Source organism: Callithrix jacchus, chromosome 2 (genome assembly GCF_049354715.1).
Source record: "Callithrix jacchus isolate 240 chromosome 2, calJac240_pri, whole genome shotgun sequence".
Lineage (NCBI taxonomy): Eukaryota > Metazoa > Chordata > Mammalia > Primates > Cebidae > Callithrix > Callithrix jacchus.
This window is the reverse complement of record NC_133503.1, coordinates 132,755,711-132,778,944: the sequence shown is the minus strand read 5'-3', so window position 1 is coordinate 132,778,944 and position 23,234 is coordinate 132,755,711. Positions and strand designations below refer to the sequence as shown.

General features: G+C 38.7%; 1 protein-coding gene across 6 annotated transcripts in view; it reads right to left on the bottom strand.

The window, feature by feature from the left end:
• AP3B1 (adaptor related protein complex 3 subunit beta 1) overlaps nt 1-20,901 on the bottom strand; it is a 285,752-nt gene extending 264,851 nt beyond the window's left edge. For all 6 annotated transcript variants that reach the window (XR_013532268.1, XR_617963.5, XM_035291344.3 and 3 more), the window contains exon 1: nt 20,655-20,901. Coding sequence is in view for 4 of the 6 variants with exons in the window: in XM_035291344.3 (XP_035147235.3) it covers nt 20,655-20,782 (128 nt within the window). In the remaining 2 variants the exon portion in view is untranslated. The remainder of the gene's footprint in view (nt 1-20,654) is intronic.
• Nucleotides 20,902-23,234: the final 2,333 nt, after the last annotated feature.

The window sequence follows — 23,234 nt, the reverse complement described above, 5'->3', positions numbered from 1 at the left end:
AAGTTACATAAACAAGACCTTAATAAGTCTAAAACTGAGCTTCGACAAGATTAGAATAATCTGCTTACATTCTATTTACTTGTCTGGAAAAAAGAACAAAAACAAAAACCCAACCATGTTTGGAAGAAGCTGTCACTCAAAGCTTTATCAATTTTTTTTATCCTAAACATCTATCAGCTGATCAAAACTTAGGAGACATGCTAAAAACAGAAATAAATTACCCCACCCCACCAAAAAAAAAAAAAAGAGGAAAAAAAAAAAACCAGGAGCAGATCCATAAGTGATTCAGACACTAGAGTTTTCCCACAGGGATTAAAATAATCACAATTAATATAGGAAAATGTAGAAAAGACAGACAAAACAGATGAAACAAGAAAGAAATCAGTAAGAAGTAGAATCCATACAAAACAAATGAACATTCAGAACTGAAAAGTACAGTATCTGAAATTAAGAACTCATTAGATACATTTAACGGCAGTCTGGAAATAGGAGAAGAAAGGATTATTGAACTTGAAGGCAAGTCAAGAGAAAACCTACATATTGAAGCACACAGATATAAAAGAACAAAAAAATAGAATAGAGCATCAGAGGCATATGAGATATAGTTAAAATTTCTAACATACCTCTAATTAGAGTCCCAAAGAGAAGAATATGAAACGAAAGCAGTATTTCAAGAGATAGTGGTTAAGAATTGTTCTGAACCTATGAAAGACGTAAACCCACATATTTGAAAATCTTAGAAGAAAAGGACAAACTAAACTACACCAGGCACAGCATAGTCAAACTGCTGAAAACAAGAAACAATGAGAAAAATCTTAAAAGCATCCAGAGGCTAAGCATAGTGCATCATGCCTATAATTGAGCACTTTGGGAGGCCAAGGCAAGAGGATTGTTTAAGGCCAGGAGTTCAAGACCAGCCTGGGCACAACATAGTGAGACCCTGTCTCTACAAAAACTATGTTTTAAAAAATTAGCTGGACATGATGGTGTGCACCTATAGTCCTAGCTACTCAGAAGGCTGAGGCGGGAGGTTTGTTTGAGCCCAGGAGTTCAAGGCTGCAGTGAGCTATGATCACACCACTGCACCTCAGCCTGGATAAGACCTTATCTTCTCAGAAAAAAAAAAAAAAGCACCAGAAAATTATCTTGAGACAGGCATCAACAAATGTAAAGGGCCAGACAGTAAATATTTCAAGTTTTACTGGCTATACTATCTCTGATATAACAACTCTGCTACTGTAGAATGAAAGCATCTATAGATAATACATAAACAACTGGGCATAGCTATGTTCTAATAAAACTTTATGTACATAAACAGATAGGTGGTTTGCTGTCCCCTGCCTTAAAAGGAATAACATTTCAACAGACATTATAAAGGCCAAATATATCAAATGACATGTTCAAAGGGCTGGAAGAGAAAAGAATGCCAACATAGAATTCTATACCCATTAAAAATATCCTTTATTTCACTGAAGGTGAAACAAAGTAGTTTTCAAACAAATAATTGCTGAAGATCTGCTGCGTAGACATAGGGTATTATTTCAAAAAAAATACTTTTATATTTATATGCAATTTACAGGCAATCTAAATTTACAATTTCCATATATAATCCAAATGCTGACAGACTAATGGAAGAAAAATACACATCTTCCATCATGATTGGCAATTTTAACATACCTCTCAGTAACTGGCAGTACAAGCAGATGAAAAATTCAATAAAGGTGTACAAAATTCAAACACCACAATTAAGCAACTTAACCTGACATGCATAGAACATTATACCTAACAACTGCAGAATAAACATTCTTTTCAACTGTACATAAGACATCTACCGGCCGGGCGTGGTGGCTCACGCCTATAATCCCAGCACTTTGGAAGGCCGAGGCGGGTGGATCATGAGTTCAAGAGATCAAGACCATCCTGGTCAATGAGGTGAAACCTCATCTCTACTAAAAATACAAAAATTAGCTGGGCATGGTGGTGCGCGCCTGTAGTCCCAGCTACTCAGGAGGCTGAGGCAGGAGAATTGCTTGAACCCAGAAGGTGGAGGTTGCGGTGAGCCGAGATCATGCCATTGCACTCCAGCCAGGGTAACAAGAGTGAAACTCCGTCTCAAAAAAAAAAAAAAAAAAAGACATTTACCAAAATACACTATATGCTGGATAAGGTTTCAACAAATTAGAAAAGTGTAAAAATCAAAGTAGTATAATCTAAATAGAAACCAATAATTTTTTTCAAAATGCTCACATATTGGTATTTTTTTTTTGAGATAGGGTCTCACTGTATTGCCCAGACTGGGGTGCAGGAGTGTGATCACAACTCACTGTATCCTCAAAGTCCTAAGTTCATGTGATCCTCCTACCTCAGCCTCCCAAGTAGCTGGGACTACAGGCATGTTGCCACCATGACTGGCTAATTTTTTTTTCTATTTTTTGTCTCCCTATGTTGTCCAGCCTAATCTTGAACTTCTGAACTCAAGCAATCCTCCCACCTCAGCCCCCCAAAATGATGGGATTGAGTGTGAGCCACCATGCCCAGCCTGCAACATACTTTGTGAATTGACAAAGTGTAACATTTAATAACTTGTGGGATGCAGCTAAAGCAATATTTAGAAGCAAATTTAGGCTGGGAAGGTGACTCATGCCTGTAATCCCAGCATTTTGGGAGACCAAAGAGAAAGGATCACTTGAGCTCTCCAGTTGAAGACCAGCCTAGGCAACATAATAAGACCCTATCTCCACAAAAAAATCCAGAAATTAGTTGAGCTTGGTGGCACACACCCATAGTCCTAGTTACTCAGGAGGCTGAGGTGGGAGGATCACTTGAGCCTGGGAAGTTGAGATGGCAGTGAGCCATGATCGCACCATTCACTTCAACATGAGTGGTGACAGAGCAAGATCCTGTCCCTGAAAAAAAAAAAAAAAAAAGCTAATTTATATTTCTAAATGCAATACAAAATCAGAAAGATTAAAAATCTGAGTTTCCATCTCAGAAAGCTAGAAAAAAAAAACAGCAAATTGAACTCAAAGTACAAGTAATAAAATAATAAAGATATAAGAATTCAATAAAACAGACTAAGATGTTTTGTGTTTATAGTATATTATTAACTTATTTAGCTACCTGGTATTATTTTCTGAAGCTCATAGCTTATTTTAGTATCACAAAGCCTCTATGAAGTAAAACTAAAATAGAGAAAAATCAACAAAGCTAAAAGCTGATGTCTATGTCAAACAGGTTGTTACGAAGACTTAATGAAATCATAAAGCACTTATCACTGGGCCTAGCACTAGCACATTTATTTACCCAGCACCCATTATATACCAGAAAGTGCTCTAAGTGTTGGAGTCCCTGATATTCTAGGAACTTAATTTTAACAAAAAAGCAATTGGTGGGAGACAGTTTAAGGGGAATGACAGGAAAAAAGGAGGAGGGAAAGAAGAAAAGAGGGAGAGAGGGAGGCAGAGAAGGAAGAATGTAGGGAGGAAGAATAACATAAAGAAAGATCGGATAAGTAGTACACAAACAATTAAAATAAGGAATGTAATAAAGACTTGGTGATCACAAGGTCAAGAGATCGAGACCATCCTGGTCAACATTGTAAAACCCCATCTCTACTAAAAATACAAAAAATTAGCTGGGCATGGTGGCGCGTGCCTGTAATCCCAGCTACTCAGGAGGCTGAGGCAGGAGAATTGCCTGAACCCAGGAGGCGGAGTTTGCGGTGAGTCGAGATCACGCCATTGCACTCCAGCCTGGGTAACAAGAGCGAAACTCCTTCTCAAAAAAAAAAAAAGACAAAAGACTGGGTGATCACAAAAGTCCTCTAAGAATAAGTGATCTCAGGTCTCAGAGGACGTGGAGACAACCAAAGAAATTATACAAGATAACAGGGCAAGAACAAGTATGGCTATAGAGAACCCAAAAGAAGGTCTATGAAGGGCTTATAAATGTAGGCTGAAGCCAATTAAATTCCTTACAGGTCCATAACAGATAGATAATAAACATTCATTGAAAAAACAAATGAATGCAGGCTATATACTAAACTTGTTTCTTAGAAAGATACAGAAAAACTCTTTCACTGTAAAGTCTCAAAATGTTCCATGATCCCAATAAAAGTTAAAAACCAAGCATCTATCTTCCATGTATTCATATCATTCATATATGTATTGAAAGCCATGATGCCACACATACATCAAAGGACATCTTCATATTTGCCATGACCTTTATCAATGCCCTCAGCTACTTGGTCTCTTGGTAGGCAGCAGAAAGTATGCTTTACCTTTGGTCAGGAGATTAGGAATGTCTTCTAGAATGTGACCATTCAGTAGTATATTTGTTGATGTTTCCTTTTATTGCTTCTCAGACTCCCCCACTCTTAATCTTTTATACAAAGTGGCATTTTTGGTTTACAGTGCTTTTAAAAGGTGAAAAAGAACTTTTTGCCTGTTCCAGTTTTTTTGCCTCAACATATATAAACTCAACTATGTTAGTGGCTCTACGAGATTTCCTGTAAAACTTTTGCCTGCAAATATATTCACGCAGGTATGCAAAAACTTATGTTGAAATACTGCTTATATGTGACGAAAAATGAAATCAATCAAATGCCCTTCCAAAAGGTGACTAATAAATTGTGAGGAACTATTACACAGTCGTTTAAAACAGGGGTCCCCAACCACAAGGCCACGGACCATTACCCATCTGTGGCCTGTTAGGAACCAGGCCACCACACAGCTGGCAAGCAGCGGGTGAGGAGTATTACTGTCTGAGCTCTGCCTCCTGTTAGATCAGTGGCAGCGCTAGATTCTCACAGGAGTACAAACCCTATTGTGAACTGTATGTATGCAAGGGATCTAGTTTGCATGCTCCTTATGAGAATCTAATGCCTGATCTGAGGTGGAACAGTTTCATCCCAAAATCAACCCCCACCCCCTTCCACAGAAAAATTGTCTTCCAGGAAAAAGGTCCCTGGGGGACTGCTGGTTTGGGGATTGCTGGTTTAAAATATTAAAATAGTATCATATGTTGATATGCAAAGATCTTTAACATATACCAAGTGAAAAGGAAGACACAGAGAATAGTATACAGACGATCATTTAATTTTTTAAAAAATTTTCTGAAAGGATACATAAGAACTTGTTCTTTGTAGTCACATATGAATGGAAGGTATGGAATACTGGATTAGAAGTTATATCCTTTCCACATCACTAACTAATTTACCACGAACATGTCTTGTGCTTATAACATTATTTAGTCACGTGATAATGGCATTATTTTCTGAAACTTATAAATACTACCTTATTCTAGTATCACAAAGTCTCTATGAAGCAGGTGTGGCTATTACTGCTCCCATTTAATAGATAAGTAAACCAAGGCTTAGAAAATATAAGGGTAACATAAGTACAAGATTACACAACATGTGAGAAATTCTAAAATCATATGCCTTTTATGTATATCATCATAAAACCAGGGAATAGCAAAGTAAGGAATTAAATTTGAATTTTGTTTTGAAATTCAACATTCTTGCCATTCACCATCCTGTGCTGTCAATTTCTGCTATCAAGCTGACTATATTAATATATTTCAGTGGCTGGGCACTGTGGCTCATGACTGCAATCCCAACAGTTTAGGATGCAGAGGCAGGAGGATCCCTTGAGCCCAGGAGTTCAAGACTAGCCTGGGCAACACAGGGAGACCTCATCTCTATAAAACATATATATATATATATATATATATATATTAGCTGGGCATGGTGGTGCACACCTGTGGGCTCAGCTACTCAGGAGGCTGAAGTGGGAGAATCTGCCCAGGAGGCTAAGGCTGCAGGGAGCCAAGATCATGCCCACTCCAGTCTGGGCGACAGGGTAAGACTCTTTCTCAAAAAATATATATATATATTTCAAGAACTACAAAGTAATACCTTATAAAAGGTATAAAATCCATAACCTGTAGTGTCACCTCCCTTCCTCCTTCATCTATAATCACAAGAATTTTTCTTTTAAACTCAAAATTTTTATGAAAAGAAAACTGATCACTAAAACCATAAACGCCAATCCTAATTATTCTCAATGGTAGTCTAAAACGTCTGTGATATAATTCTGTATAAGTCAAAATAAATTTGTTTTCACTGACATTACTTTGACTGTATTTGGTTAACATTATCTCGTGTAGATTCATCAGCTCAAAATTAATTAGTATTACAGAATAGTGTATTCCAACCAAACAATTCATCTTTGTTGGCTCACATGGCTCACTGCTATTGGCATGCCACAGTAATAATAGGCATGGTGCCACAGTAACAGATGGACATACACACAAACATGCCAAAGAATGCGTTTGTGCATCAAGTTTGTATTAGTATTAGATTTTCCTCCAAGAAATTCATAAACCATAGTAGAGGAAATATAAGTTTTCTACAACTGTGTTAGTAAGATATGCCAACTCAAAGCTAGATTAATTTTTAAATTCTTTAAAAAACAAAACAAAAACAAAAAAAACCTTTCCAAGGCCACAGAAGGCAAGTTTTCCAACTGATGAGTTTGGATCAGCATTCTGTATAGGGAATTGAGGAAAAGAATACATAATCTCTACCTTATATAAGCTTTGTTCCTGAAGCACTTGAAAATCTCAGTAAAAAAATTACTTTTTAAAAAGTCACAATTGTTCCATTGCAGATGGAACAATTCTAGAGCTCTGTAGCACAACAATGTGAACATACTTAACACTACTGAATTGTACACTCAAAAATGGTTAAGATAGTAAATTTAAAGTTGTATGTTTTTTACCACAATTTTTTAAGTCACATGGTCCCACCAAGTTTCCTAATGAATGCTACGCAGAACTAGAAACAGAAAAAACAGAAAAAAAGTCATACCAACTTGTACTTGACAGGAAGAGAATCTAAAAGAGCAAATGACAGAAGTTTCGTGTCATTATTTAAAGTATGCTATCACTGAAAAACAATTCTCAGCCGAGCACAGTGGCTTGCGCCTGTAATCTAGCCCTTTGGGACTTTTCACGAGGCAGGTGAATCACCTGAGGTCAGGAGTTCAAGACCAGCCTGACAAACATAGTGAAACCCCACCTCTATTGAAAATACAAAATTATCTGGGCATGGTGGTGCAGGCCTGTAATCCCAGCTACTGAGGAGGCTGAGGCAGGAGAATCACTTGAACACAGGAGGAGGAGGTTGCATTGAGCCAAGATTACGCCACTGCACTCCAGCCTGGGCATAAAGAGCAAAACTCCACCTCAAAAAAAAAAAAAAATCTAATCTGTAGTTAATTATCCCATTATAACTTATTTTTAAAAGACTGGGTCGGGTGTGGTGGCTCACGCCTGTAATCCCAGCGTTTTGGGAGGCCAAAGCAGGTGAATCATGAGGTCAAGAGTTTGAGACCAGCCTGCCCAACATAGTGATAATCTCTTCTCTACTAAAAATACAAAAAAAAAACAAAAAACCGAAATGCATGCAACAAATTTATGCATACTTGCTAGCTGTAGATCATAAATTTTGCTCTAAGTTTTCCAGCCGCTACAGCCTAAAAGAGGAGAGAGGAGAAAACAGGAATTTATTTAATGGGTATAGAGTTTCAGTGGTGCAATATAAAAAGAGTTCTGGATAGGGATGGTGGTAACAATTGCATAACAATATGAATATATTTAATGCCACTGAACTGTACTTAAAAATTTTTAAATGGTTACATTACTTGATATCTTATTAAATAGGGGAAAAAATATTTAGGATGATAGTTATTCAGGTGTATTTTACCGTGATTAAAAATAAAATAGGCTGGATGTTGTGGCTCATGCCTGTAATCCCAGCATTTTGGGAATCCGAGGCGGGCAGATCACGAGGTCAGGAGTACAAGACCAACCTGACCAACATGGTGAAACCCCATCTCTACCAAAATACAAAAATTAGCCAGGTGTGGTGGTGTGCGCCTGTAATCCCAGCTACTCTGGAGGCTGAGGCAGGAAAATCGCTTGAACCCAGGAGGCAGAGGTTGCAGTGAGCTGAGATCACACCACTGCACTCCAGTCTGGGCAACAGAGTGAGACTCAGTCTCAAAAAAAAAAATAAATAATAATATAAAGAAACTACTTTAAAAGAAAAAAACACTTCTTAGACTCCATGTCTCCCTGTAAAAAATCATCCTTTCTCCTCTACCTGAAAGCCAAAGTTCTTTGGAAAAGTGATCTTCTTTTATTCACTTCTTACCCATCTACCAACACTGCAATCTGATTTCCACACTCAACATCCCTTGACACTGCTGTCACCACCACCAAGGCCATCAACAACTGCCTTACCACCAAACTGCCTTACCACCTTCTTTTACTTTATTCCGTACCAGCAGCTGGCACTGCTCATCACTCAGCCCCTCCTCTTTTTATTCCTGTTAAAGCAAAACATATATAAGCCCATCTTCTTTCAGGAAAAAACAAGAAATGAGTTGCTTCTTCAAGAACAGACAGCTTCAAAGCTACAGGATACAAAATAAGACTGAAAATTGAAAAAATAAGTTTAAAACAAATACACTTTTTACTCCCTTGTCTATAGTCATTTTTCCTAAATCCTTAATAATCACACAGAAGAATCACTTAGTGCTTATTAATTTCATTTATTTTTGTGTGGCGCACATTAAAGATACTTTGTATTAGGCCAGTGCAAAATTGCAGATTTTGCCATTAAAAGTAAATATGTTTAGTTGTTTCAAATGCCTGTGAAATAAACTTCATGGTTTTTCTGAATTATATTGAAAATTAAAAACATAAAGCAATGGTTAATGTGCAAATTAACAATAATTCTAAAATTATAATAGCTTTTAAAAATACACTGTATTTAAAACAAAACAAGCCAGGCATAGTAGGTCATGCCTGTACTCCTAGCACTGTGGGAGGCAGAGGTAGGAGGATTGCTTGAGCCCACGACTTCAAGACCGGGGTGGTCAACATAGTGAGACTTTGTCTCTACCAACAAAAAAAAAATTAGCTAGGCATGGTGATACGTGCCTGCAGTCCCAGCTACTCAGGAGGCTGAGGCAGAAGCATCACCTGAGCCCCAGAGTAAGCCATGATAGGGCCACTACATTCCAGCCTGAGGCACAGAAAGAGACTGTGTCTCTTAAAAACAAAAAACAAAAATGAAAACAAAACTTTAAATGACTTTAATGGTATTATAATGGTAATCATAATTACTATGTTTATTATGTACCAGGTACTATTTATATACATTAAATCTTTTAATTCTGACAACTAGTCAATGAGTGTAGGTACAGTACCATCCTAATCCCCATTTTACAGACAAGAAAACCAAGGGCAGAGAGTCCTAAAATAATCTGTCCAAGTACCACTGATTAACTCTGTGCTACATTTTCACACGCAGGAGTAGTAGTTCCAGAGTCAGGTGTGTGTAACCATCATATCACACTGTCTCAACAAACCACAAAGCCAAGGTGATCTTTATAAAAAATAAATCGCTTTATATTGTACCTACACTTTAGTACTCCTTGCTGTGCAAACTTTCATGATAAAATCCAAGTTTCTGAGCATGGTAAGTAAAATACTTCATAATATAGACTCTGATTACCTCCTAACCATCTTTCACCAGTCAGTCCCTCATTTCCTCCCAACTATTTCCTCTCACCATACTGAATTGTTTCCTGTTCCCAAAGTAAGCCATAAATCTTTGCCTCTAAACCAGCAGTATCCAACAGAATGTTCTGTGATAAGAGAAATAATCACTTATCCGCATCATCCAATATAGTAACTGCTAGCTACATCAACTACATGAAATGTAGCTAGCGTGACTGAGAAACTACATTTTTAAATATAACTAAATTTAATTTAAATAGCTACATTTGGCTAGTGGCTACTGTATTGAACATTACAGCTCTAAACTTAGGTATATGCTATTCTCTCTCTTCGTATACACAGGTACGCGTGGGAAGTCCTCATCAGTACGACCATGTAACATCATTAGTATTCATTCTTTGGCGAGGTTATTATACTTATGTCGTTAATAATTAATAAAGTCCATTCTATTTAAGATACTATTTAAATCCTTTAGTGGAGCTAGCTACATAACCTCATTTGTATACCTTAGTTGTTTACTTTCCTAATAACTAATAAATAGTAGTTTAACTACAATTTGTCCTAAAAGGACTATCATTTTAAGAAATGAATAGGCTCCATACATTGGTAAACGAAACAAGCAAATTTTTTAATGTCATATTATGAAAACATATAGCCTTGCTTTAAAAACACATGATATACATACACATACATATAAATATATATGCAAAAGAAAAAAGGCTAAAAAATACATATTATATTAGCCAATTTCCTCTGGATGTTGAAATTAGGGTTGTTGGCCGGGCGCGGTGGCTAACGCCTATAATCCCAGCACTTTGAAAGGCCGAGGCAGGTGAATCACAAGGTCAAGAAATCGAGACCATCCTGGTCAACAATGGTGAAACCCCGTCTCTACTAAAAATAACAAAAATTAGCTGGGCGTGGTGGCGCAGCCTGTAGTCCCAGCTACTCAGGAGGCTGAGGTAGGAGAATGCTTGAACCCAGGAGGCAGAGGTTGTCGTGAGCCATTGCACTCCAGCCTGGGTAACAAAAGCGAAACTTCGTCTCAAAAAAAAAAAGAAAGAAATTAGGGTTGTTATTTTTCAGCTAGCCTGTATCTGCTAAGTTTTCTAGAAGGAAAAGGGGGTATCAGCAATTCTCCAGCAATTTTCCTTCTCTCTATTGCATCATCTGTTTTTCCTCCTCTACATCAGTTGGTTCCATCAGCAAACAAGATAATACTGTTTCTCGTCTTGAGGAAAAATTCCTTGGTGTAACATTCCTCTCCAAGTGCTGCTCCATTTCTCTGCTCCTCTATACTTAAAAACGTACTAACTACAATTCCTCTTCTCCTTTCTCTCTTGAGCCCACTCATGAGGCTTTCACCCACCCCTCAGTGCACCTAAACTGCTTGTCAGGGTTACCAAAGTCCCCCCAACGGACAAATCCAAAACTCACTTCTCAGTAATTATCTTCCTTGATCCATTTGTATCATCTGACACAATTGCTCCAGGAATGCCCCAGGACTGACCCAATACTCCGACCCTTCTCTACATTCACTTCCTTCGTGTCTCATCCAATCCCATGGTATCGAATACCATCTACAACCTGATGATTCCCAAATTTATACTTCTAACCTGACTCCTCCTCTAAGCTCCAGACTCTGATATCCAACTGCCTGTTTAGTATCTCCACGTGGATGCCTCATCACATCTCTAAACTTAACATTCACAAGCTCTTGGTCCCCTTTCCCCTTAAAAAAAAAAAAAAAAAAACTTCTCTTTGCACAATATTATGCATTTTAGTTGACAGCTGTTGCAAACTTTCAGCTGTGTAGGCAAAAATCCTTGTATCCACCCTTGATATCTTTTCTCCCAAACACATATCACATCCAAACTCTCAGCAAATCTCATTGGCTCTACCTTTAAAATACATCTATAACTCACCCACTTCTCTCCACTACCATGAATCTGATCACCTTCTCTTGCCTAAATTACTTTAGGAGAGCCTCCTTGCTGGTCTCCCTGCCTCAAAGCTGCAGTCTACTCCTAGTTCAAGAGGCAAAACGTCCCTTTAAAGAGTAAACAACCATCTCATCCTTCAGCTCAAGTCTCCAAATGGCTCCCCTCCTCACTCAGAGTAAAATCAAAGACCTAACAGTGATTTTACAAGGCCCTACACAATCAGGTCTCCACCTTCCACTCTGTCCCTTCTCTCTCTGCCCTCATATTTTTACTAATTTCTCCCTCAATCTTCTTGACCACATTCTCAACCTAGGCTTTAAAAAACTTGCAGAAAACCCATTCCAAGAATAAAGTTGGGTGATACCTAGCTCTGCCAAGCTATGACTGTATCCCTGCCAAAATTCAGGTGTTAAAAATTAACGGCCAACGTGATGGTATTAAGAGATGGGACCTTTAAGATTTAGTTATGAGGGCTCCTCCCATCATGAATGAGATTAAAGCCCTTATAAAAGAGGCTTCACAGTCTTCTGTTCTCTTGCCCTTCTACCTTCTGTCCAGGGAGGACACAGCATTAATCCCCTTCAGACGATGCAGCAACAAAGGGCCATCTTAGGAGCAAATAGCACCCCTTACCAGGAAACTAAACCTGCCTGTACTTCAATCTTGGACTTCATGGCCTCCAAAACTGTGAGCAATAAAATTCTACTCTTTATCAACTACCCAGTCTCAGGTTTTTTGTTACAGTAGCACAAAAAAAATCGAGACAGGGCCCTATTCATTCTTCTCTCATTTGTCCAGCTACCATGCCAACTCACTCAGTTAAATTAAAGACACTGGACTTCTAATTAGGTTGGTTCCTATCAACAATATAGTCAGTCCATCAATAAACAGATATTGACTATAAGTTGTTCACTTCTGTAGTTTTATTAAGTCTTTTCAGCTGATATGCTAAATAAGCCTTCTCTAAATACACAAACCAACGTTATTCATAATAATATGAAATAGAAGAAAATCATTTCCTTCTTGATTATTCTACTTTAAGCTCTTCATTTTAAATTTTGAATTTAGACTGCAGGCAATTTGTTTTTGTCAGTAGTTCATTTATATACACAATTGCAATACTGTCAAATTATTTCACTATAATACATTTGTCATTCTATGAGCATTTATAACTTTTCATGCAGCAAAAAAGAACATTTCAACCAACCATCTGTCTGCCTTTTTCATGTGCTTTAATCATTCAGCTCTGGTAATGTTGCTCCAAATACTAAATATTTTTTTAAATAACATAAAATCTCACATCTTATGACTTAATGGCAAGGCTTGAAATTTAATTTTCAGATTTTTCTCCTCAAATTTTACCAGATTCGTGATTTTTAAAATAGTATATCCTATTGTCAAGGAAAGAATATTTTCTTGAATATTTATTAAGACAAAATGTAAAAGTCAAAACTCACTCTCCTTCAAGAAGATATGCAAGCAGAGCAAAATAAGATAAAAGGCTTTATAATCTGTTGGAAAGTAGGACTCTGTTTACAGGCAGTATTTAATCAAATTTCTATTCAATGTAGTAAAATCTTATTTAATTTGAAATATATTTCAAGAATTAAATGATATTATAAATGGAACCCTACTGCACCACTGAAATGACAATCCTTAATTTGAATAGTCGGCCCTTTGCAAAACTAACAGTCTTATTTTTATGAAGACAAACACAACTAGTTGAGCTGCTAGGAATGCACTGCAGATACCAGTATACGGTTTCTTCTGTTTTTAGTCAACTTGGAACAAATGCTGAAATTTACTTTAATGAAAAATCAATAAAATACTAAACTTTCCTAATACTTAATGTACCCCTTGTAAAAAAAAAATTTAAGTAGAATCCAGTTTACATATATAGCAAGCAAATACATTAACAGCTCTAGCACCAGATCTAATGACCATAAATTTCAATTAGCTAAACATAATTAACAAGACAGATCAGTTATCAAAACTGGAATTATTAGAACTCAGGAGATTTAAATCTTCAGAACTTAAAGATGATCAGATGTGTAACAGTATGCTAACAAAATCATAACTGAAATGTATTTTCATAGCAGCAACCCTGGACTCCGGAGCACAAGAGAAAGGAATGCACAATGAGGAAGGAGCCCAAGCCTCTTTATACGATGGTTATAACTCAGGGCACAACATTTTCAACATTTCAAACTGAAATGTGTTTGACATTTCAAAATTCCAGCATTTCCATTGTCTTCAGTAAATCACTGTTTACACAAACAAAGGCTTATAACAAGTAATTTTCAATCTGTATGTCACACTGAAAAGGTGAATTATACAATTTAACATTAATTGTATACCTGAATTACTGATGGTTAGTTCACATTAGTCTTATCTGTCCAAATAAAGTCTAAATTTCTTAAAAACAAGATAAAAGTCTTCTACCTGTTATGTATTTTTATGAGGAAAACACAGAGGAATGAACCGTACATATGGATTAATTCAAAATTTTGGAGGTAAAGATACCTTTGAAGACTGGGATAAAAACTAAAAATCCTGATTGTAGAGTTCATTCCACACCTATGTGACAATTCCAAGCCAGTTAATTCTAACCACAGCAAAGACCAAAGCAATCCCAACAAAAAAATGGTTGTTTTGAACCCACACACAATTAGCTTCAGGGTAATGCTGTAATACAATACAATAGAGATACCAGATGAGAGTTTCCTTCTGCATTAAGGTCTGCTGAATCAGTCATGCTTCATTTTTTAACAGTACTGACTAATGAGAGAGTAAACGTTAATGGAATCTAAACCACTGAATTGAGTATAAGGATCTGAAAATATTTTACTAAGCAAAATTATGAGCCAAACATTTTGCTAGGCACTTTCATACAAATCATACTCTTTAAATTAGCAGAATTTGTGATAGATTTATCTATATAAATATTTTAAAAATATTCACTGAGCAACTTCATAAACTGAAAATACAGAATAAGATAGAGATTTAAATGAGAAATACCAGGATAAGCAAAAAGAAAGTGGAACAAGCTCTAAACTAGACCATGAAAAAATGTTAAATAAAAAACACCCCAAAATATGGTATAGACACTAGTATTAATAAAGAACAGACTTAAACACAAATAAGTTTAGAACCCCATAGTGAGACACAATGACTCTTTGAGGTATGTCAAATACAATGTGTCACTATTAATAAAATTTTATTTTTAAATAAAGTATATTCAATAACATCCCTCTAAGTAAATGAATCTCGCTCAGCTGCATTTCTACATGCCTTCTTGAAAGATACCAAAGGTAGTGGAGACAAAGTCAGAGTTGCTATAATTGCATACAAACCACAGACACATGTAATCTTCCTACTGGACTCTTCTGAGAATCACTGATAGTAAAGGTTAAGAAGGAATGTGATGGGATTTTCATATTTGATATTGTAAAGTTGACAATGAATAAAATTTAAGTTAAAAAATAAGTCAGGCTTTAGTGATGCAATTCAAATACACTGGGTTATATTACTGACTACAGGAAATCTCACAGCCCTTTACTTGGATCTCAATTAGGTCTTTGAATCTAAACAAATAAAAACAGGGAGTTGGGCTGGGCGCGGTGGCTCACGCCTGTAATCCCAGCACTTTGGGAGGCCGAGGCAGGTGGATCACGAGGTCAAGAGATCAAGACCATCCTGGTCAACATGGTGAAACCCCGTCTCTACTAAAAATACAAAAAATCAGCTGGGCATGGTGGCACGCACCTGTAATCCCAGCTACTCAGGAGGCTGAGGCAGGAGAATTGCCTGAACCCAGGAGGTGGAGATTGCGGTGAGCCGAGATCGCGCCATTGCACTCCAGCCTGGGTAACGAGCGAAACTCCATCTCAAAAAAAAAAAACCAAACAGGGAGTTAAACAAATGATTTCAACAGGGAGTAAAAATGCCACCTTTCAACACATTCAGGAGGTACTGCATTGCTAAATTACTGGTCACCTTTCAATTGTTAAACCCAAGGGCCTCTTTTCAGCCATTGTTCTATCTGCCCTCACTCTACAACTCCTGGCATAGCTGACCATTTCCTTCTTTTAATTTTCCTGTTAGCATTTAAAAAATAAAAATAAAAAAATAAAAACCTTCCTGTGGTTTCCCACCCCACTGAGTTCTGTCTCTTTTTCTAGTTCTTCCATTCATACTTTATATCCTGTGTCCCCTGGGTTTTATCTATACTGCCTTCTTGTCTAACAAGAAAAATGTTCCCTGGGTGATTTCATCCTTTCTCACACTTTACCTACTATTTGAAATCGTGATATCTAAATATCCATCTCATTTGAACCTGCATTTTCTTTTGCAACTCTTGTGGTTTCTACATACTCTGCCTAAAGAACCCATCTTTCCTCCACCTGGCAAAAACCTCAGGCTTTAAGATCTAAAATGTCACTAACTCAATGAAGTCTTCACCAACTTTCCCAAATAGTGTTAGTTAATATCCTAGTTTAAAAACCACTTTGAAGGACACCATCTTCCACGATCCTCATAAAAGAGGCAAGTATTGGCCAGGAGCGGTGGCTCAAGCCTGTAATCCCAGCACTTTGGGAGGCCAAGGTGGGTGGATCACGAGGGCATGAGATCGAGACCATCCTGGTCAACATGGTGAAACCCATCTCTACTAAAAATACAAAAAATTAGCTGGGCATGGTGGCGTATCCCAGCTACTCAGGAGGCTGAGGCAGGAGAATTGCCTGGACCCAGGAGGCGGAGGTTGCGGTGAGCCGAGATAGTGCCATTGCACTCCAGTCTGGGTAACGAGAGCGAAACTCCATCTCAAAAAAAAAAAAAGAGGCAAGTATTATTACATTCTGCATAGAAATAAGGAAACTGAGGTTTGAATACGTCAGCAACTTGAACAAAGAAGCACTACTACAAGTGGAAAACACCAGCTTAAATCCAGGTCTTCTGACTCTGGGTCCAATGATTTTTGGGTTTTCCCCCCCATTTTTATTTATAGAGAAAAGGTCTCACTACGTTGCCCAGGCTGGTCTGGAACTCTGGGGTTTTCAAGCAGTCCTCCTGCCTGGGCCTTCTAAAATGCTAAGATTACAGGTGTGGGCCACCATTCCAGCTTCAGTGTTCTTTCTAATACACCATGATGCTCTCAAAAGAAGAGAGATTTACAAATTTAGTAGCTTTACTATTGTAATTAAGAAAAATTAATTAGTCTTGTCTGTTTCTGGAAATTAATTCCTAATTAAATTTTTAATTCAGTAATAGAATTATTAAAATTATTTTTAATTATATACACACAAACCCAAATTGGTTAAAAGAAGTTTTTTTAAAAAGAAAAATAACTTAGAAAAAAACAGAAACAATAAAAGCTGAGAACATTCTAAAAAGAAAGAAGTGGCCAGGCACAGTGGTACATGCCTATAATCCCAGCACTTTGGGAGGATGAGGCATTCAGATTGCTCAAGCCCAGGAGTTCGAGACTAGCCTGGGCAACATGGCAAGACCCCATCTCTACAAGAAATACAAAAATAAGCTGGGCATGGTGGCATGCACCTGTAGTCCCAGCTACTCAGAAGGCTGTGGTGGGAAAGCTCACTTGAGCCAAGGAGGCTGAGGCTGCAGTGAGCCATGATCATACCACTGCACTCCAGCCAAGGCAACAGAGCAAAACATATCTCAAAAACTAAAACCTAAGAGTACAAAAATAAGTTCTTTACATTTTAAATAGAGAAATTAAAAATCTTGAAGCCAATAATCTAATACACAGGCCTTTTTAGCCAACAAATTAGGTATAGGATCTCCTTTCATAAAGCCATCTAATTCTGGTTCTGTTTGAAGGGGGGCGAAAGGATAAATAATACTGATAAATAAGATTAAATTCAGAAAACAAAAATCACCAATAATACCATGACTAGGAAGTACTTTGGCATCACTGAGATGGTTAGTGAAGGATCAGAGAACACAGCTGTAGGTCAAAAAGCCAAAGAGCAGGGCAGTAGAGGGACTTAGAGAGATGAAACATTACCATTTTGCAGCCATGGTGCAAAAGACAGGTTCAGGAGATTGATCAACGGTTGTTAAATGCACAGGTGGTCAATTTAATAAGGAGCAAGACATCTGCATGGTCTCAGTGTCTCCCCACACATAATTTGAAAAAAAAAATAGCAATAATACAATAGAGAAACTAGACAACCCTGTGACTAGGAAAATTAACATCATGAAGATGGACACCCTATGCCTTCAAATGTAATAGTTTGAAAAGCAGGTATCACCTATGGTAGTATTCCGGCCAAGGATACATAGAGCCTGAATCTAAATAGAGGAAACACCAGCAAGCCCAAACTGATTCACATAGAATAAAATAATTGACTTCCTTAGATATGTCAAGGTCATGAAAGACAAAAAAGGCTAAGGAACTATTCTAGATTAAAGAAGATTAAAGAGACATGGCAACTAAATTAAATATATTATCTTGGACTAGATCCTGTACTTGAGGGAAAAAATGCTGGGGAAAAAGAAAAACTTTATTAGAACAAATGATTACATACGATTGTATGGGCATTAAACTTCCTGAATGCATCAACACTGCAGTTGTATAAGAGAATATCTTTGTTCTTAAAAATTACACAGTAAGATTTTAAAGTGTAAAAGAACACGATGTGTACAACCGAAGTTGTCCAATAGTTCCAAAGACATAATAACATGAATGTGTATGTGCCTGTATATGCATGGAGAGAGTGAGGACAGAGTGCTACAAAGCAAGCAGTGTAGCAATTTTTTTAATGATAAACCTGCAAAAGGGTAGCTCTCTGTGCTACTGTTGCAACTTTTTTGTAAACTTGATCAGAGTAAACCATGAAAAATAAGAGCTGAGGAACAGGGTAAGCTTTAAGTTTTTCACATAAATTTTGTCATTCGATTTTTTCTTAAAGGCAAATAATATTACAGTTTTATAAATGAGAAAATGTGGACTCAAGAGAGATTGAATGACCACTTTCAGAACAGAGGTCTCCTTGTTTCTGTACAATTCCATTAGATTTCAGTTCAATAGCCAAATGTTTCTAATCCCTGGAAGCTTCTCTGGTGGTACTACTTAAAGCTACTGTCTAAAGTTTCAAACTTTTTGTGAGTTGCATGCACTCACTAATAAAAATACCATAACTTTCATCAAGTAGTAAGTAGCACATCTAAACACTTGAGAGAATGGGCTCTAATACTGGAGCCCCTGGGTTCAAATTCAGGCAGTGTAATGTTCTAGCTTTCACAAGTTAACGACCATGCTAACTTCATGTGTAAAATGGGAGCAGAGAAGTACCTGGTAATAACCTGCAGGGCTGTTACGAAGACTGAATCAGACAATAAATATAAATCGGTGTGCACAAATGCACAAACACTCAATAAATATCTTTTGAGGAACACAATTCAATCATGGTAATTTGCATATATTACATATCATTACATATCACCCCTAATCAATTAACTACTTTTATATTAAACCCAAACTGTTAGGTCACCCTCAAGACCACTGGTCACAGAGTCAAGGCCATACATTGTTTGTTTTTTGTTTTTTTCCCCCCAAATTAGGTCCAAATCAGACAAAAATATTTTTCCTTTTTTTTTTTTTGAGATGGAGTCTCTGTCGCCCAGGTCAGAGGGCTGAGGCACCATGTCGGCTCACTGCAGCTTCCACCTTCCAGGTTCAAGGATTCTCCTGACTCAGCCTCCTGAGTAGCTGAAACTACATGAGCCCGCCACCACACCCAGCTAATTTTTGGATTGTTAGTAGAGACCGGGTTTTACCATGTTGGCCATGCTGGTCTCCAACTCCTTGGCTTCAAGTGATCCTCCCGCCTCACCTCCCAAAGTGCTGGGATTTACAAATCACAGAAGTAAATTGATTTGCAAAATAGATTAATGCCGATTTACAGGTTAATTCGGTCTAAACATTTTGCTAATACAACTGTAGAGGCAACAAGCTCCATGCTAGAATAATGGATTATCTATCCAGTGCACATAATGCAAAACAAAACCAGTTACCTTACTTTTAAACTTTTCTAACCTAGAAGACAGTAACACTCAAAAGATTGTATCTTACATGCTATATATATATATTATTTCGATCATCAATACAACCAAAATGTAATCCTAATTTCAACTAGTAGTACTTTCTAGACCACCGAATAGTAACGTTTAATTTAAATTTTAATTATACCCTCTAATATACCTGCAAAGCTACCAGCACAGTTATTTTACCTTAATTTAGCAACAGACTATTATGTGACCCATATTGCTTAGTAATGAAAGATTTAAAATAAGAGAAACGCAATAAAATATAAACAAAGTTACCAGGATTCTGGTAAATGTAACCGCTACCACCACCAATACCACCATCCCACCCTCCCACCCCAAAAAAAATCAACTTGGGATTTCCTTCCATTTCTCGGTGGTACTTTTTACAAAACTAAGTGTACCTTGTTTAACATTCGTATTTAAAATTCACGTTATTAATTTGTAAAAGTTTAGGATTTGTTCCAAGTTAATACTCCTTCTAAATATTTTCTATTCATATGCTTATTTTGGATTGGTGTTTTTGACTGTAGTGCAAAGGATACTGCCCAAGAACATTAATACTGGTATAAACCAGTTTGTCCATTCCAACAGCCCAAATCCACCTCTCTGCTCCTATACTCCGGGGCCACAAAATAACTCCCACAAGCAACACTCGCACTCACTTTCACCAAAATCCTCGTTTCACCCTAATCAGGGAATTTATCAATGAAACTAGAAAACTATGCTCAAAATTCAAACTCCTGAGCCCAGTCAAGTCCAATTCAATCAGCGTCTTCGGGGGGGGGGGGGGTCTAAGCTCACCAGGTGGTTTTCTTTTCTCTAAGAAAACTACTAGAGACCCCTACAAACACTCGCCCCAAACTCCTACAACTCCCACCACCGCCAACCAACCCCATCCACCCACCCGCGGGACAAGTTGCCGCCCCGCTCCGCTCAGGTCTCTGGGCGACCCCGCTCCTCTCCAGGGAGCCCCACCCCGGTGCCGACTCCTCGGAGTCCCCAGCTCCTCCCTCCCATCCCCACACCCCAAACCTTTCTCCTTACTTCTTCAAATCGCTGCTAAAAAGGCCGAAGGCGCCCGAGGGGGAAATGGCTGAGGTCGCCTCCTGACCCAGCTCCGCCGCCTCTCCTCCTCCGGACTGCTCATTGTAAGATAAACTGTTGCTGGACATTGCCGTGGTGCTGGCGGGTGCGGGGTTGGTCCAGCCGGGGGTCGTCTCCAAAAGGTTCCAGTCCAGACGGCAAGGAACAAAACTAGTTCCCCTACTGAGAGACGCGCGCAGGCGCTTCCGGACTCGTCACGGCTCCCTGAGCCGACCTGGCCGTGCACCCCCTGCGCATGCGCAGTATGCGGGCCGTCCGGCTCCTACCCGGGCCGTCCAAGCCTGCGCGAACTTTCCTGCTCCGGGTTTTAGAGGTAGCTGAGCGGCCGCGAGCCTGCCCGCGGGAAGGGAGGTAGCGGGGGCGAACGGCCCGGCTCCCGACCCTTAAGTGGTGTTGTAGGTGAAGGTAACCCTTTGCATCCATTTTGATCCCTTAAGGAGTTTCCAGAGCCCGGACAGCTCTTTGCTAGACCTCTGTAAAGCAATAGTTTTCTGTTTTCTCCGGAAACGCCATTTACCACGCCAGATCAACTTTCCTAAACCCTTCGCTATCACTTTTCCTTTTCTTGCTTGTTTCGGCTACTTTTCTCCATCCGGCGTTGCCTTACTTTCCCATCCGCCGCAGGCAACTTTTCTCCTAGACTTTAAGGAGGACTCCCCCAACGATAGTTTGGAGGATCCGCAGAGAAACGACCATTCCATCTTTGCAACGAAAATCTTGGAGGCAGACTGGGCGCGGTGGCTCACAACAGTAATTCCAGCACTTTGGGAGGCCGAGGCGGGTGGATCACTTGAGGCCAGGAGCTCGAGACCAGCCTGGGCAACATAGCGAGCCCCTGTCTCTGCAAAAAATATAAAAATTAGCCGGCGTGGTGGCGCGCGCCTGTGGTCCCAGCTACTGAGGCTGAGGTGGGAGGATCGCTCGAATCCAAGAGGCGGAGGTAGCGATGAGTTGAGATCGCGCCACTGCACTCCAGCCTGGGCGACCGCGCGAGACCCTGTCTCAAAAAAAAAAAAAAAAAAGGAAGAAAAAGAAAAGAAAACATCTCGGGGCCTCCAGTTCCCGTATGGGAATTCCACAGACGCTGAAGTGGTGCGTCCTGCTAGCATCTAGCTACCAAAAAATGAAAAAAACAAAAAATTTTGAGGCCACCAGTTTCCGTTTGGAGCTGAAGTGGTGCGCCCTACTGCCGTCTAGCTACCAAAAATAAAATTGACCAACTCGCGCGCCAGGCACAGCTGTCTTCTACAACTTCTTCCAGTGTCCTGTCCCCTTACTGTCACTCACTAAGATGCACTAGCAAGCCCAGGCAGCCCCGGAGTAGCTCTCTCCGGGTGCTGGCAGCCGGAAAAACCTCCTTCCAGGAGTGCCTACCCCCAGCCCGCCTTCTCCTGTGAGTTTCAGCGCCTTCCCTCTCTTCTCCCCACTGCCTCCCGTCCAGGCAGGCGTTAACACCCAAAGTCATGGAAGCCAGGTACTGAAACTGTCAAGGGATTCTACCAGGTAGAACGCTATCCTTAAAGGCCGGCTGCTTCTGGGAAGGCGGTGGGCGTTTTCAAGAATCAGAATGTGCTCTCCAAGTGTAAAAGGACACACTGTCACTGTGAAAGCACGCACGAGCGTGGCTCTGGGTGGGAGAGGAAGGAACGTCCTCCAAACTTCGTCTTGTCAAATCTTGGCAGGTTTTTAATTCAGCGGTTAGAATACCTCCGGAGATGCAACGATGAGCACCTAAAATGTGTTGTTTGTCTATATTAATGATATTAATTAAAAGAATTTCACCTATAACAGACTATTGATGATCATCATCATAACTATATATTATATAATGCTTCATATATATCAGGCACATATATAAAAACTAAGTAATTTTATATATATTAATAAAAGGAGCTAGGCTTTGGTTACTTTATTTGTAAAATGAAGACATTGATATACACATATCCTGGAAAATCTCTGATACGTACCTGATTATAGAATTTCTTGGTTTTGGAGTATGTGTACTTTTACCAGATATCCTAAATATTTTTCCAGCATACTTTTGGCGATGTGTAATCTTCTTCCTTCACATTCTCACAAACGATTAGCTTTCTAAAAATGTTTTATTGTCATCAATATAAAACGAATATTATTTATGTTGTAATTAATTTTCATTTTCATGATCATAATGAAATTGAGAATATTTTATGTCATTATTACTCCATTTGCATTTTATTCCCTGGGAACTGTACATGAACCTATTTATCCGCTTTCATGTTGCGTAGTTTTTACGATGGACTTGAATAGTTCTTTATCCTCGAGTCTGTCATTTTTAATTAACTGTTTGATTCTATTTTACAATATTTTTATTTTTTCATGCAGACTCAGGTACGAGATTGACCTACAATATTGGAGTTTTTGATTGGGGGGTTTGTTTTCGGGGGGTTGGTTTGTTTTTACATTGTCCTTGAATGGTGTGGATATTAACAATGTCTATTTCTCAAAAAAGAGTTAGGGGTAACTTTCTTTTTCTCTGGAATA